The following is a 17,953-nucleotide window of genomic DNA, read 5'->3' as shown; positions in this document are numbered from 1 at the left end:
GAGATGACTATTGACTGATCCAGAAGTTGGGTAGCATCTTGAGTCAAGTAAGTCCTGATTTTCCGTATGTTGTAGAGTGCGAAACGGCATGACCGGGCGACTGAGGCAACATGATCTGAGAAGTTTAGTTGGTTGTCGAGAACAACTCCTAGATTTTTTGCAGTCCTGGTAGGTGAAACAGACAGGGAGTCAAATTTGATGTTGATGTCGTGGTGTATGGTAGGTTTAGCTGGGAGGACCAGCAGTTCAGTCTTTGAGAGGTTCAGCTGGAGGTGGTGTGCCTTCATCCATGTTGCTATGTCTGAGAGGCAATCTGAGATCCGTGCTGAAACCAAGGGGTCATCAGGTGGAAAGGACAGATAGAGCTGTGTGTCGTCTGCATAGCAGTGGTATGAGAAGCCATGCGAACGGATAATCTGTCCCTAGGAGGTGGTGTAGATAGCAAAGAGAATATGAGGAAGATGCAGCAGTACAGTGGGGGCTTTGCCTATACTAAGCTGTGCCCAGGTCACATGAGCCCATCCACAGAGCTGTTGATTCCTGGGTAAACACGGTGAAGAGCCTTAATGTGGAAAAAGGTCGGTGCTGTTATAAATTCCTGTGTTTTCCAGACATTTAAATGTCTTTAAATAGGCATGCTGACACCACAGTTCTCCCCATAATCTTCCAGTCCTCTTGTGCACTATACGCTCAACTGTTCCTCTATTTGCACTGTGATAATACTGATGATAAAACGAGCAATATCCAAATGCTCACCTCAAGCAGCATAAGCCCTGATAATAACGACACAGAACTTCACACAAATCTACAGCTTCCTGAAGAACTGCAATGCAGCTAATGCTCAACTTTCTGTGCAACAGTGCACCACAACATCATGTGTGTATGTGGCATTGTGTATATAGAGTATATGTAAGTAAGTAAGTAAAGTAAAGTATACTTTATTGTCCCCAAGGGGAAATTTGTCTTGGGCTTCACGATCACTGCATCACACATACACAGCTCATACATAGGCAATTAAAACAATTAAAAAACAACAGTTACACATACAGCTCCACACCACCACAGTTACAAAAAAAAAACATCACCTATCATTGAGCATCTTTATGGCAGTTGGGATAAAGGAGTTTTTGTATTTATTTAATCTGCTGTTTAGTACTGTAAAGCGTCTACCTGAGGGTAGGAGGGCAAACTCCTCGTACAGGATGTGTGTGGGGTCTTCTACAATTTTCAGTGCCTCCCTGAGGACTGACTTTTGACCCTGGTCTGGATGATCTACAATCTTCAGGGCAGTTTTGACCAGACGCCCCAACTTGGACTTTAACTGAACTGTCAGATTGCCATACCAGGTCTGCATGCCATACTGTATCACGCTCTCTAAGATCATCTGGAAAAATAAAAACAAGAGCCCACTACTGACACCATACAGCCTCATTCTTTTCAGAAAATACATCCTCTGCTGGAGCTTAGAACAGAGACTTTCTATATGGACATGCCATGTGAGTGAGCAGTCCATAAAAACACCAAGGTATTTATATGAAGAGACCTGACGTATGGGAGTGTTATGGATGCACACTGGACTTGATTCAGAAACTGCTCTAGGGTCAAAGATCATTTCCTCAGTCTTCTATACATTCACAACTAGATGGTGAGCATCACACCAATCTACAAACTGCTTGATTTCTGAATGGTAAGATGCTGTGTCTTGATCCCTATATAATAGGCTCAAGATGGCAGTGTCATCTGAAAATGTAACAATGTAGTTATGAGGGTGTTTACTCACACAATCATTTGTGTAGATGGTATAGAGGACTATGGGGCCCCTGTGCTTATAGGCTTTAGTTGTGAGACTTCTTTATTGACTCTTACATACTGCATCCTATTTGTTAAGAATGAGTACCATTTAATAATGAAGGGGCTGACACCCATTTCCTTCAGAGTTTCTAGCAGTAAAAGGGCTGTATTGTATTAAACGCTGAACTAAAATCGATAAAAAGAAGACGTGCATAGGCCTTTGTGTCCTCAAGATGTTTAAGGACCAGGTGGGTGATGCTGCTTATAGCATCACCTGTGCTTCTGTGGCATTTGTAGGCAAACTGCCAGGGGTCGAGTTTTTGGCCTACCTGAGTTTTTAAAAGACAAACCATATATTTCTCAAAACATTTCATGACTATTCAAGTCAAAGCTATCGGTCTAAAATCATTATTTTCTGCAGGACAGGGCTTCGTAGGGACTGGGGTGATGGCTGTTTTTTCCAGAGGGCTGGAACAGTATGGGAGTCTAATGACCACTGGAAAATAGGACACCAGGCTGGGACAAGCTCCTCCGCACACGTTTTTAAGAGGCGGGCAGAGATGCCATCTGGCCCCATAACCTTCCTTATGCAAACCTGCTGGAATAGTGACTGTACCTTCAACCAGTCTACTTCATGTATGATATCACCACCTAGTGAGTCTAAAACTGACATGCATTTATCAGAAAAATCCTTGCTTTCAAATCTAAGAAAGAAGTAATTTAGTTCATTAGCCCTCTAATGATCATCAGGGGTAACTATATCCACTTTACTTGGTGTCATATTTGCCATTGACTTCATTGAGTCCCAGAGTTTCTTAGAGTCTATGTTTGAAAGGTGACTCTCCATTTGGTCCCTTTGACGACTTTTGGCTTTCCTGAGTAGCTGATTGAGTTCCTTTTGCACAGCTTTCAATCCAGCCCTATCTTTATCTCTGAATGCTGCCTTTTTCCTATTAATGCAGTATTTAATGTCTTTAGTTATGTAGGGCTTATTGTTTGGATAGACCACAATTTCTCTTTTATTAAGAACACTGTCTACGCAGTAGTTGATGTATGCTGTGATCGTATCTGTGGTCACATCCATGTCTGTATCATAAAAAACATCCCAGTCGGTGCACAAGAGACAGCCTTTAAGAGATTCTATCCCCTCCTCATTCCAAATAGTTACAGTTTTCACTTGGGGTTTGCTGCGTTTGAACATGGTTTTGTATGTTGGTATTAGGTGAACGATGTTATGGTCTGAGTTGGCCAGGGGAGGTTTGGGTTTGGCAACGTATGCATTGCTGATGTTACCATAGCATTTATCGAGAGTATGTGTATAGATGTTTTCTGGTGTGTATAATTTAATATTGTACATTTGAAAATTGAAAATGTGTCAATGGAGGAAGAAAGATCCAGCAGGATGGTGTGTTTGACACAGAGAGCATCTGCAGAGTAGCAAAGGCTTCTGCCGCTTCCCTAATTCAAGCTGAGTATATGTGTATTATATATTTGTGTATGTGTATAGTTATACATATTAACACATTAACTCAGGCATTCACAACCAGTAGGTTCTGTGGCGCTGCTTGGGTCATCCTAACAGTACTGACCAGTAGGCCCTCTGGCTTCATTTGGGTCATCCTAACAGTACTGACCAGTAGGCCCTCTGGCTTCATTTGGGTCATCCTAACAGTACTGACCAGTAGGCCCTCTGGCTTCATTTGGGTCATCCTAACGGTACTGACCAGTAGGTTCTGTGGCGCTGCTTGGGTCATCCTAACGGTACTGGCGTTATTGTGGTGTTCAGATCTCACTGACCTTCACCAAAAGCACAGAGTACTCTGATATTTTCAGAAGGCTGTTCAGGCTATATGGAGTAATCATGCAAGTAAAGGCCCATTGCTACTACATTGTTTACATTTAGTTCTATCTATTTAATAACAAAGTTGTAGAAAATACAATTGTTACAATACAACATATGAGTTCAATTTCAAAGTAAATCTGCAATTATGGTGGCCTATAAACATGGTAAACATATACATATATATGAATATATAAATACGCAAACAATTAGTAAAACATGACCATAATAAAACACATACCACATATATTTGTATAGAACACAACAGTAGGCATTGGTATACACAACAATGTCGACATAATCACCCATTATTATTTTTGAATGAAAAAAGTCAAACTGAACACAGAGTCATTGTCAGTGATAGTTGGAATGATACAGTAGTTGTTTTTCTCTGGTCAGTGATGGCTGTAGTCGTTGTCAGTGATGGCTGTAGTCGTTGTCAGTGATAGCTGGAATGATAGTTGTTTTTCCCTGGCCAGTGATCGCTGGAATGATGGTTGCTTTTGTCTGGCCAGTGATCGCTGGAATGATGGTTGCTTTTGTCTGGCCAGTGCATTGCTTTTGGTTTTGCTCTCTTCTCTTTTGACCCATCATCTCCTCTTGGCAGTACGATCAGAGGAAGTTTAATGAGTGGATCTTTGGTCAATGAGACACTCAGGACTGCCTGCAGGAACAGATGACCGGGTTAAAGCAAATCTTCTGGGCAGTTTAGATGCAGCTTGCATAATAGTCCGGCAGCCCAGAGAGTTTTGACCAAACGAAAAGAGTACCATTGAGCACAGGGGCGTCCAGGGGATGACCTCTCATATGCAGATACGGATGTCTGCCGGAGCCCCACAGCTGCAATTAGCCCCTGGGGATCTCAAAGAGGCCTGAAAAAATGTCTTCGATCAAACATTCAAAAGTACCATCTCAAACCAATCTGATATGAACAGGCAGGTCAGACAGAGTACTGAATGTCCCCTGCTAGACAAATTATCTGCTGTGAAGGGCCCCAAAAAAGGGCCCCTCAGATATGAAACCACCTTGAAATGAAAAAGCACATCCCACCGAACCTGAAAATCACCATGCCAGACAAATTACTTGCTGCAAAGGGCCTGCCAGACACCCCTCAAATGCGCAGTTTGTCTGCGGTAATATCTTACATAAAATGGTACTTCAACCAGTGCTGATTAATAAAGTGCTGTTGTGCTAATAAATAAGTTGCTGTGGCGTGCTGTCGGTGGAGTGGGTGCTCATGTTTATAGTAATTGCCACACCTGTAAATATACCTAATTCCCAGTGACGTGCCACACCCAGTGCAATACTCCCCCAAGTGGCTAAAATAAGTAATAACTAAATTAACCTAACTAAAGGTGGATATGGCTCCTACATCGTGGAAAAGTACATTTTTTCTCCCAAATTTATTTCAGAAAGTGAACCTTTCATATATTCTAGATTCATTAGATATAAAGTGAAATATTTAAAGCTATTTTTTGTTTTAATCTGGATGGTTACGGCTTACAGCTCATAAAAACAAAAAATCAGTATCTCGAAATATTAGAATAAAGAGGTTATAATCCACAAATGTCAACATTTGGAAAGAAATTAACTAATCTGACTAATTTGACTTATCTAAAATAGCTCTTTTATACAGTCAATACTTTGGTTGGGCTGCTTTTGCACAAATGACTGCATCAGTGTGATGCGTTATGGATGCAATCAGCTGTGGCACTGCTGAGGTGTTATGGAAGCCCATGCTGCTTTGATAGAGGCCTTAAGGTCATCTGTATTGTTGAGTCTGGTGTCTCAAATTTTCCTCTTGACAATAAACCATAGATCCTCTATAAGGTTCAGGTCAGACTAGTTGTCCGGCCAGTCAAGCACAGTAATACCATGGTAAGCAAACCAGTTACTAGCAGTTTTGCCATATTGTAACTTTTTGTATTGTGGTTTGCAATAAAGGTTATTGCCATTATTCTGTGTTCAGATTTTTTTTAATTCCATCTATTATATTTGTATTTTTGATAAGGCTTCATGTTATAGTGTAATGTTTATTGACGTCATTGTAAGTCGCTTTGGACAAAAGTGTCTGCTAAGAACCATAAGCATAAGCATGTAATAGCAAACACTCTTAAAACTAATGTGTTGAAAACAACTCAACTTGCGTTGTTTCTTAACACATCTCTATGTCCAGATAGGGACAACACATTCGTTTTAAGAGTGTAGTGTTTGTGGTTTGCTTGATATTTTTCCATTTCCATTTCTTTGCACCCCCTCCCTCTGACTGAGATGTTTGGCCAGATCCACTTACAAACTGCAGTCCTTCACACACACCCATCAAATGCACAAAAAATCACACTTTGGTTGAGGTGAAGTGTGTGTGTGTGTGTGTGTGTGTGTGTGTGTGAGTGAAAGAGAGTGTTTGTTTGTTGTATTTCTTGATAACTAACAGGTACAAACAGGTCACTCTAATGTTCTTCTTACCAAGAAACGAAGGGGGCTTTTCAGTCTGTGGTTGAGGAGTGTGAAATGCTTCTACTTAAATAAACATTACACTGTTTTATAAACTATTAGTGCAATTTAGGAGTACTCCAAGCAGTAGGATAAAATGCTTCGTCAATACAGCCCCAGATTCAGTTTTTATTTACAGTTTTACACAACATCCCTACTTTTATTGGTTTGTATCTTCTTATATCTTTCCTTCAGCGTCTCAGTCTTGTATTTTGCATTTTTCCTAATTTTTCTATGTAATGCATTAGTTTGATTTATCTTACTCTGTGAAGTTGAGCTGGCAATGAGTGAAAGAATATCATCACTAGTATTGATGTGCCATCTTTATCAAGTAGGCTGTGACAGTAAACTTGACCTTGAGATGACCTGCAGAGGGCACCAGAGGGCACCTGACCACAACGTTAGAGAAGCGTGACGTCACTTGTGCTATTTTTGGCTCTCCCCGTTTCAGTCATCTGAAGCAGAAACCACTAAAGATGTAATTCCCAGAGACATAAAACAAATGACATCAGTTGCGAATTATGCTGCTATTCAGTGGTTTCATTGAAGTTCACTGTAGTACTTCAATGTGTTTTATTATGGTCATGTTTTACTAATTGTTTGCGTATTTATATATTCATATTTAAGTGTAAGGCAAATCCATTTCTTGTGAGTAAAAGCTATGGCCCTTGGGGCCTTGTGATCTCAACTTCAGAGTTAAATAAATCAGTTTGCAATTTTGTTCTGCCAAAAAAAATAAACATAAATGAGTAGAGGTGTCTAATTTTTTGATATTTTATCTACCTCTAAATTGTGGTTTTCCACCTTTAAGTAGCATACCATTCCTAAACAATTCCAAATTAAGCTTACAGTATGTTGTTTTACAATTGTATTTAGTTTCATATTGTCAGTTTTACATTGTTGAACCTGGCCTGAATTTTTTTTAAAATGGATTTCACTTTTTTTAAATGCAATACAGTGATTTCTGAAGTGTCATTCTGACATACATCCTGACATTTTTTTTCTCTTTATTGTGATTTAATAAACTTTACAGACTTATTTATTCCTTCTGGAGTTAACAATGAACTTAAAGTCGATAAAGGATTTACTTTCCTCCAGAAGCTATCAAAAGGGACTTAATTATGCTATGGAGGGGTGTATTTAAAACACAATGTGACAAGCAGTTGTGGCGAGTAGCCGTGCAAATCACCGTGCAAAGACCACTGACGTTAATGCTAGCTAGCTAGCTAGTGGACGATTGATACTAGGATATGTTAGGTTACGTTATTATTTGATGTAGTAAGAATATAATAGTTGGTTAATGAGCATTTTCATCTTGGGATTTAACAGGGAACCTGTGCCCGCGTTGTTGGCTTAGTAGCCTACATTACGTCGAGCTGTTGCAAACGCGAGAGACGTCCTGTAGTAGCCTGGGTTTTCCCATGCTGCCTTACGTGCGATTTTATTCACGCTGCTAGGCAGCCTGGATTCCATGGAGCAAATTTTCGCTTCAGTTAGGGGACCAATCACAGAACGGAGGGAGGGCAGCAAGACGATGACGACACACCGAAGCCGTTATGAGCTACGTACAGACGCATTTGATAGACATTCGTAGCGCCCAATAAACGTCTCTGGGCATTCGTAAACCACGTTTCAAATTTTCAGGTTCGGTGGGATGTGCTTTTTCATTTCAAGGTGGTTTCATGTGGTACCTCCTTCGTTTGATCTAGGCCATATCTGGGGGGCTCTTTTTTGGGGCCCTTCGCAGTGGATAGACATCCTGACATCCTGCATATGAGAGGTCATCCCCTGGACGCCCCTGTGCTCAAATGTTGGTACTCTTTTCGTTTGGTCAAAAGGCTCTGGGCTGCCAGACTATAAGGTGCAGCTGTGTGTTGCTTGTTAAATTATGGTACTGTGATCTTATTCTGGTACAGCGCAGTGCAAAACCCTTCTGTCCAAAAGCTACACGCTTGTCCAAAAGCTACACGTTCGTCCAAAAGCTACACGTCTGTCAAAAAGCTACACGTTCGTCCAAAAGCTACACGTCTGTCTGTGGCTCATTCCTGTGCCATAACTCAGATTTTTGGACAGTATATTGGCAATATGTTGCGGTTGATTACACAACAACAAGTTAACTCACCTTGATCCTGTACTCTACCTTAAGGATGCGGCAGTTGAGGATAGACGGGGGGATTTCTGGAGGAATGGTCATTTTTTGGGTCACTGTCTCCCTTGTAGAAGACTCTAACGGCCGCGGCCATTTCTGTTTCAGGATATCATTGGTGGAAACCCGCCTCCTGCCTTGAGCGAAAAAGCTCTGCTTCTGGTATATGTAGAATTTGGGAATAACCTTGCGTGTTGAGCTGTTGACAATTTCTGTGACAACAGGCACTTCTTCTCCTGTTAGAAGATAACAGAGGTGTATGATTTAATTACGTTAAAGGTGCCATAGTAAGCTTTATGGCAGCCATTTTGAATGTAAGCATTTTTGAGAATTGTTATTAACAGAACATTTATTTTGATTGTTTATTCCTACCTTGGTGGTACCCCATTCTCTCAGTGAAGATATTCATGGCAATATTTCCAGAGGCAAAGAATGAGACCTCCTTGTCTTTGCTCCCGTACTGGGGGGTCTGCAACAGAACAAGACGTGTTAGAGACAGAGATAGATCCCAAATCTATGGGCTGAGGCCTCTGTTTCTAGGAAACAAAAAGTAACCCTTGATTCCAGGCTCATCAGGGCCATTCTTAAGCCCATGTATCCTTTTTATTTTCAAATATACACAGGAGAGATGTTAAATTAGCGCTAAAGCAGAGAGGTTCTACAGGAGAGATGTTAAATTAGTGCTACAGCAGAGATGTTAAATTAGCGCTAGATGTTAAATTAATGCTACAGGAGAGATGTTAAATTAGTGCTACAGGAGAGATGTTAAATTAGTGCTACAGGAGAGATGTTAAATTAGCGCTAGAGGTAACCCAGATAGCAATTTCCTTTGGGCCGGATCCGCATAAAAGCCTTTAGATCCGCCTGTAGCAGACATACGGTATCTGACTGTGGGCCAGGTCTGCTCCTGATACAGGTTTGAGCTCTGCTAGCAATGCTGTTTTATCACCGGTTTACAGATTTGTCCCAGGTCCAATTTCCGCAACTCAACTGGAAGTCAGGAGATGCTTTTAAAATACAAAACACTGATTTGGCCCAAACCTGTGATACGGATATGAGCCGAAGGACCATTTTTTCACAGCAGACCCAGGTGGTAATGATATTAATTAAGGCGCTGATTCTGCTAAATTGACTGTCCTTTCCCTACTTCATTGTCAACTGGCTGCTAAAGAAAAAAAAGTTATTTTGGAATGGCACAAATGTAGAAACCATGGGGGTGCACTATGTTCCCATGGCTACTTCATTTCTACAGTAAGGCTGGAAAAGAAGATATAGTTGGCTCAATATTGATCATATGTTCGTTTCATTATTTTTATTATTACCTAGCAGTGGTAAAAATAGTAAATTGTTGTTTGTGTCAGATCTAACAGTGCTATGATACAACCCCATATTCTTTCCACGCATGCAGAAGTCCAAGCAGTAACGTTAATCAAGGATCTTTGGTTTGCTCACTATCAATCTTTTGACATGATTTGCCAGCCTGGGGTTGGACTAGGACAGCCCAACTTTTCAAGGTAGGTTATCTGCTTTTTATCTCTGTTTTATTCAGAGACAACAACAAGCAACCGAGCGATTGATAACTTTAAGGTTATACTATTATTTTCCAGCAATATGGGCTACTACCTTAGCTTAAGCAAAACAGCCATCACAATAACTCTTTTGGAAAAAACATTGATAACGCTAACAGGATCACTGATGATAAAAAACGAGTGTAATTGTGACTACCTATTTTCAAAAAGGAATAAATGGCTAATGTTTATTTTGTGTTGTTTCAGATTGACCATGGAGATGACTGTGGAAGACAGCCTGAATATCGATGGGAACAGTGGAATTAACACGACTTAAACTTTGTCTGGGATTGCACTTCTACAGCCAGGTTGTTGAAAAAAAAAATAATTAGACACTTATGTGTAAAGTTTTTTTTCCCCCCCTCTTGTGTTTGTAGCCTAGCTTATGTTTATCAGTTGAGCTGTTGGGAAAACGTTACGAACTTTAGCCTGGGTGAACCTATAACGAACTGTTAGCAAATGTGTAGCAAACAGATTTTTCAGGATAATTAGGCCTAATTACCAATCACATTTCACATGTCAAATAAAGCCGGCTGATGTCTGATAAACGGGTCCGTACCACACACAATAAGCGGACCCGTATTGCATATGATAAGCAGATCTGGAGCGCGTCAGTAACACAGACTACCATACGGAACTGGGCCAGTCTTAGCCCTTATTGGTACCAGATCTTTCTTTTACTGTCTATGTACCAGATCCGTCAAACAGATCCAGACCAATTTTGGACCGATGTGCGTTTGGACGCCGGATCAGGTCCATTATGCAGATCCGTGCCGGACGTTGTGGTAGGTGTGGCCCAGTTCCGTCCCAGTGTTTGCTATCTGGGTGATTGTCACACAGCGGCTAATCAGCAACCAAGCCTGTTTACCGTCAAAAATCACTAACAAATCAACCTTAGTGGGCAAAAAACCTCACCAATAGAACAGCCTTCAAGAGCATTTGAAAGGGGTTATGAAGCAGGACCATTACACATCACAAAGTCTCTACACCATTTATTCTAGCAGTTCAAATCTGCCTATATCGGCCCATACAATAAACTCCATACCATGAGCTCTGGAGCGGCCATGTCTGCCTTTGAGACGAAGGTAAAGAGAGTCTTGGCTTTCTTCGCAACGGCCATAGATCTGTTAAGTTTGGCCAACAGCGTGTATCTGATTTTCCCATGGCAGCCTTTGAAGGACGACGGCATGTTTCTGCATAATGGGATATGCGTACATTTGAGAATCACGACCCGAGACACAGTTATTGATCTTCCCCTTGCATGTTACCTAGTGAAAAATCATTCTCTGATTATTTTATTATCATGTTGTGTATTAGTTTGGGTTCCATCATGTTATCATGCAGGTAAGTGAATAATCACACACACAGACACATTCGGTGGGTAAGTGAGTATCACACACACAGACACATTCGGTGGGTAAGTGAATATCACACACACAGACACATTCGGTGGGTAAGTGAGTAACTAATCACATACACAGACACATTCGGTGGGTAAGTGAGTAATCACACACACAGACACATTCGGTCCGTATAGACTTACTTGTTGGGGATCTGGAATGTGAACGGGTAAACGTGCCTTCCTGGTCCAAGTTTTAGAGCCCCTGTTGACGTGAGATAAAATATTAAGAGCGTCAAAGAGAGTGAGCTCTGTTGATGAAATAAATGAAGGTTATGGCTCTCTGGAGGCTAATCAGTGTTTTTATCACTGCAGCATCATATTGTTCCCTATGAATGAATATGGGTGACAATGATAATGTTGAAATGAGGCCCAGAGACAGGGCCCTTGGAATAGTCCTTACCCTTATTAGCACCTCAGCCATATAATTATATTTATGTCCAGAAGATCTCTACTGGACACTTAATTTTGGCGAATAAAGTTTTTCTGATTCTGAAGGTTAGAGTCGGTAGTATGAAGTTTAAAAATTTCTGAACAGAGTTTGTATTTAATAAACATTTCCATCCCATGCACTCTTCTCCTCACTGCCATCAGGTAGAAGGTGGTGCAGTATAACTGCCCGCACCTCCAGAATGGGGAGGAGCTTCTTCCCTCAAGCAGTCAGACTGTTAAGAGTGCGTCCATGAGAGGACCAGGCGGGGGTGACACATGCTACGTCACCGATTTTGATGAAACTTGGACAGTTTGAAGGGTCCACCTAAAAACTCAAAAAGCCAAAATAGTAAAAAATTTGAAACAACCCAGGGGGAGTTAGGACCGCCTCCTTGTTTTAGGCCAAAAAAACTCAAAAAAAGGCCCAAAATTGCATAAAATGTTGACATCCCTCCTGCTGTCAGATTTAAACACAGAAAAGTAACAATCCATGCCATCAAAGGTCCATCCAAGGTTAGTTTAAAACTGGAGTTACAAGGCGTAAGGTGTGACGGGTGTCAGTCCAGGACTGCACATGTCCACTATGTCACATGCTTTGTGGTGAATACCCAAAAAATAGCAATATTCAGACCTGAATATCTCCGATGAGCAACCTCCTTTTTTCAAAATTCTTTCTGCACATGAAAGGGCCATCTGTGGACTTCATAAATCAAAACAAAAATGCTCGGCCTTTTTATTATCTACTTCATCTACTTCAATGATTGGTTGAAAATAATGCTTAGGTCATTTATGGTGGACAAATGGAGATATATTATCATCAATCATGTCTGCTGATCAAATCCAAGCTACATTTAATGTCCTGAGTGTAATATATTCCTTAAGGTAGCTCAAAATGATATCATCGGGTGACATACACCAGTATACCCGTAGGTCTAATTTTTGCAAATGTGATATCTCCAACATATCTCTGGGCTAGAAACAGTCATTTGGACTCAAATAATAACTTGTAAAATTTTGATAGTCAAAGGTCAAGGTCACTGTGACCTTATGTACATCCCATTGTGGTGAATAAACCTCTAAAAATCCCTGACATAATTGCAAATGTGATACAAACATTCACACTGGCCCTTTCTGAAACCAATCCCTACCAACTCCCCTAAGTTACGGTGTGCACTCAGGTGGGAATCACCCTTACAGCTAAATCGAGTTCTCCATGTAAATGGGAAAATGTTGGAGTTCTTTTATCACTTTTGGGTGCTATAGGCTAGTTGGAACTGCTAACAGTGAGTGCTTCAGACTGAGGTACTGCACACACACAGATGAGAAGGGGTATGTATCATCTTATCTAACTCTGGCAGAGACAATAAGATAATTTCCCAAAATGTTGGCGTGTTCCTTTAACACTTGGTTAGGAGTGCAAGTGGCTAGGGAGAGAGTGTAGCTAGTTTCGGAAAGGGCCTTTCTCTCACAGATAACAAATGAATTTGAATTTGATGGTCAAAGGTCATAGGTCAGGGTCATTGTGACCTCACATTCTTGTGAGGAATGCCTATAGGAAGTTTTTTTTTTCTTTCAAATTCGACACACACAGTCACTTACACTCAAAGATGAGTTATGATAACTGATTCGATTTGAGTGGTCAATGTTACTGTGACCTCTCAAAAAAACAACATGGGCCTACTGTATTTTTACAATATCCTGGAAACACCTTGAGGGAGTTATTTCAAATTTAGCACAACAGGCCCTGTACACACATAACCAGATATTTTATGTTTGGGTCTTTCGTCCACAAATAAACAGTGTTTTAGCCCACACAGATATTTTTTTTAAAACCTTCTAAAGAGAATGCTGGTTTACTTGGATCTGTGGACATCCAAAATGGAGATTTTTACAAACAAGTATATACGTATATATACTCTTTTGATCCCGTGAGGGAAATTTGGTCTCTGCATTTATCCCAAGTGAACACACATAACAGTGAGGTGAAGCACACACTAATCCCGACACAGTGAGCTGCCTGCTACAGCGGCGCTCGGGGAGCAGTGAGGGGTTAGGTGTCTTGCTCAAGAGCACTTCAGCCGTTCCTACTGGTCAGGGTTCGAACCGGCAACCCTTCGGTTACAAGGCCGAAGCACTAACCAGTAGGCCACGGCTGCCCCCGTAGACAAGGACATGATGGTTACCCCGTGGACAAGGACATGATGATTACTATGGATGGGTATTGGGTGTTCGTATATAGCAAGTCAGTCAGTACTCTCCTGGGCTTTACTTGTTTTGTAGCCTACTGTACCTCGATGTCCATCCATCGTAAAAACATGTCTGTAGACCCTGCTTATTAGTACAAGTTGTTTTAAAGCAGAGACTCTGATATGGTATAACCACCTAGCTTCATGTTAGGGTTTTTGTTAATCGATTGACAGCCCTAGTTAAAACCATTTATCACATGAAAAATAACAATGTTATTATCATCATGTGATAATAACAATAATAACAATACTCTGTGTTTCCAGGATATCATGTTCAAGTTGTAAAAATATTTTTTAGTGAATAGTGAAATAGTTCACAAATATAATCAGCCACAAAACTTCTGTTAGACTTTTTTTGAGGACGGTCACTGAAAGGAGCTGTAACAAATATCAGAGGCTGCTGAAAAGGCAAGCCAATGGCTATGGCACTCACATGCTATTTGGGGTCATGTTGTAACCTGAATTGACTCTGAGATGCTGCTGCTGTGTTTCTGGAGTGGTAGTTGTTGGTGCCTACATCAAGGGCTTGCGTGTCGGCTGTGTATGTTATTGATCAGATCACAAGTGTCCACAGTAATGAAGAGGAATGACTGGAGAATTTATGATATTGCTTGGTATGTTGGTATGTTGCTGATCGGATCATAAATGGCCATAGCAACAAACAGGAATGACTGAAGAATTTGTGACAATGGTTGGTAGTTGGTATATAAATATTTGTTGGTATTTGTTGGTGTCTGCATCAAAGGCTTGCGGTTTGACTGGGTATGTTAATGATCAGATAATAAACCACCAAAGCAATGAAGAGGATTGACTGAAGAATGTGTAAGTATTTGTGGTTGCCCACATCAAGGGCTTACAGTTGGTTTGGTTATGTTGCTGATTGGATCAGAAACTGTGGGAGCAAAGAAGGGGAATGACCAAAGACTTTGGTGGTACTTCTTGGTGCCCTCATTAAGGGTTGGTGTTTTGTTTGTTGTATAGTTGCTGATGGGATCATAAATGGCCACAGCAAAAAAGATGATTAACTGAAGAATTTGTTGGTATTTGTGGGTGCCCACATCAAGGGACTGCAGTTTGCTTGGCTGTGTTGCTGATCGGATCATAAACGGCCACAGCAAAGAAGACAAATTACCAAAAAATGTGTCGGTATTGGTTGGTAGACAATGACGACGATATGTTGGAGATATCACATTTGCAAATATTGGACCTACGGGTATACTGGTGTATGTCACCCAATGATGTCATTTTGAGCTACCTTAAGGAATATATTGCACTTAGGACATTAAATCTAGCTTGGATTTGATCAGTAGACATGATTGATGATAAATATATCTCCATTTGTCCACCATAAATGACCTAAACATTATGTTTCAACCAATCATTGAAATAGATATGTATTTGAAATCACTGGCTGGATCACACTATTTAGGCGGTTACAGCAAAAAAAAGTAACAAAAAGGCCGAGCATTTTTCTTTTCATTTATGAAGTCCACAGATTGCCCTTTCATGTGCAGAAAGAATTTTGAAAAAAGGAGGTTGCTCATCGGAGATATTCAGGTCTGAATATTGCTATTTTTTGGGTATTCGCCAAAAGGCATGTGACATAGTGGATACGTGCAGTCCTGGACTGACACCAGTCACACCTTACGCCTTGTAACTCCAGTTTTAAAGGAATTATCCGGAGTAAAATGCACTTTAGATCGATTTACGGATGATTGGGGGTACATACGTTGAGTTGACATCAAAATCATGTCATTCGGATGTGTTTTGAAAAAGTTTGATGGTACCGTTTTCAGTCACAACTCGTAGCCTGGAAGTCAGCGGGGCATTTCAATTGCGCAGCTACAAAACGCTATTTGTATACCTCTTCTACAGTTCCAAACAACATAACACTTACGTGGTAGTGAGTATAGGGTTCGTAAAGCCAAACCGAAGTATCCCGAGGTCTTTATGTGGTCGAATAGAGAGTCTAGAATGAATTTCATCAAGCCAGTACCTTTCCGGAAATGTTGCCATCTTTGCTGTAGGAGTCTTATTGCTGAGTGTGTTGTAACACGCTCTGGAAATTCACAATTTCGTCGCCGTTTAAAAAAAAAAAAAAAAACATAGTCCAGTCCATACAACTTCATTTCAATTTCGAAAGAAATACTGGACTATGTTTTTTTTTTTTTTTTTAAAAACGGCGACGAAATTTTGAATTTCCAGAGCGTGTTACAACACACTCATCAATAAGACTCCTACGGACTTTCCCCTGAAGGTGGCGGCAAATATGGCAAAATTTCCGGAAAGGTACTGGCTTGATGAAATTCATTCTGGACTATCTATTCGACCACATAAAGACCTTGGGATACTTCGGTTTGGCTTAAGGGACCCTCTACTCACTACCACGTAAGTGTTATGTTGTTTGGAACTGTAGAAGAGGTATAAAAATAGCGTTTTGTAGCGGCGCAATTGAAATGCCCCGCTGACTTCCAGGCTACGAGTTGTGACTGAAAACGGTACCATCAAACTTTCTCAAAACACATCCGAATTACATGATTTTGATGTCAACTCAACGTATGTACCCCCAATCATCCGTAAATCGATCTAAAGTGCATTTTACTCCGGATAATTCCTTTAAACTAACCTTGGATGGACCTTTGATGGCATGGATTGTTACTTTTCTGTGTTTAAATCTGACAGCAGGAGGGATGTCAACATTTTATGCAATTTTGGGCCTTTTTTTTTAGGTTTTTTGGCCTAAAACAAGGACGGGGGCCTAACTCACCCTGGGTTGTTTCAAATTTTGTACTTTTTTGGCTTTTTGAGTTTTTAGGTGGACCCTTCAAACTGTCCAAGTTTCATCAAAATCGGTGACGTAGCATGTGTCACCCCCGCCTGGTCCTCTCATGGACACACTCTTAAACAATAAAACATGATGCAAATGTTTCACACTGAACTGAAATGCACTCCTGCACGTTTCTCTGCTGCTCTATATATTCTACCTCCACCTCACTGTGAACTATACAGTAACAGCTCTGCTACAAGTCTACTGATGCCCTGTCATTTGTTGTCTGTGCTGTCCCTTGTCTGTTTTAATGCTCTATTTTAAGCAGTAACTGCACTTCATGTATATCTATAATGTGTGTGCACTGCATGTAGCTAAATGTCTCAAATGTCTTTTTATATATTTTAAATGTAACCCCACCATGGTGGAACGTTGTTTCATCTCACTATGTGCAGTGTGTGGTTGAAATGACAATAAAACCCACTTGACTTGACGACATTTTGTGTAGGCTACATAGAAGCAATCTTAAATATTTCACTTAAACTTACCATGCAAAGTAATGTCAATGCATTCATATTGTTGTTAAGGAGAGTAAGACTTTTCTGAGTGACATGTATTCTTATTTCAGGGAGAGAGACCTCATACCAGTGAAAAATATTAGCCTACCATCAGAGCTCTGGCCCTCCTTCAGTAGGTACTGCTCCTGGGAAAAGTATTTCTCTTTATCATAATACACCACAGTGGTTTCATGGTAGTGTTCAGTCCAGAGGACCTTAGCTTTCCCCTTTGCCTTGAGAGTTAGCGACTGGATCCTTGTTTGACTTGAAACCTCTACAGTAACTCGTCCACTTATGTAGTCCCCATTGGAAAAAATGTTGCGTTGATTGATTGCATCGTAATCAACAGAGATGCTTTGGATTCCCATGATCTCCCCCCCTGAAAACTACAAACGTGTGTGACTCGGCTTGACGTTGTTCCTCAAAACCAATCCCCCCTTCTGGTACCTCCACACCAGCGCGACACATTTCTACAGACCAACAGCTGCCAAACCTGATTAACCAGTTAAATCACAATAAGCATGTCAGTGTGACTCATCATGCTAACCTATCACAAGACTCTTACTGTTACTGCTTATGCCCAACATGGAAATATCTAATCGCGGTCTCGCTTTGACAGCATAATCACTTCTGCTATTTCACCAGCTTTCATCAATAATTAATTGGGGCCTTCGACATATATATAGCTATAATATTTTATTTATATAAATATAA

The 17,953-nt window shown here is 40.7% G+C and overlaps 1 protein-coding gene across 2 annotated transcripts; it reads right to left on the bottom strand.

Annotated features, from left to right (window-relative positions):
• Window positions 1–943: 943 nt before the first annotated feature.
• Window positions 944–17,669, bottom strand: LOC143114822 (arrestin domain-containing protein 3). Of its 2 annotated transcripts, none has more exons than XM_076276610.1 (6): window positions 17,349–17,669; window positions 11,382–11,442; window positions 10,884–11,031; window positions 8,643–8,739; window positions 8,247–8,506; window positions 944–4,295 (listed from the first exon to the last, which is right to left on the bottom strand). In XM_076276610.1, exons 1-6 carry the CDS (start codon window positions 17,605–17,607, stop codon window positions 4,071–4,073), a joined length of 1,050 nt encoding a protein of 349 aa, XP_076132725.1. In that variant the 5' UTR covers window positions 17,608–17,669; the 3' UTR covers window positions 944–4,070. The 2 variants fall into 2 exon arrangements, with proteins under 2 accessions (XP_076132725.1, XP_076132726.1); XM_076276611.1 differs by having other exon boundaries at window positions 8,265–8,506.
• Window positions 17,670–17,953: the final 284 nt, after the last annotated feature.

Source organism: Alosa pseudoharengus, unplaced genomic scaffold (genome assembly GCF_046254945.1).
Source record: "Alosa pseudoharengus isolate Yale_2024_CS ecotype anadromous, Long Island Sound unplaced genomic scaffold, YU_APseudo_1.1 YU_APseudo_1.1_scf_9, whole genome shotgun sequence".
NCBI lineage: Eukaryota > Metazoa > Chordata > Actinopteri > Clupeiformes > Clupeidae > Alosa > Alosa pseudoharengus.
Note: the sequence above shows the minus strand (reverse complement) of the source record. Positions and strands in the feature narration are given on the sequence as shown.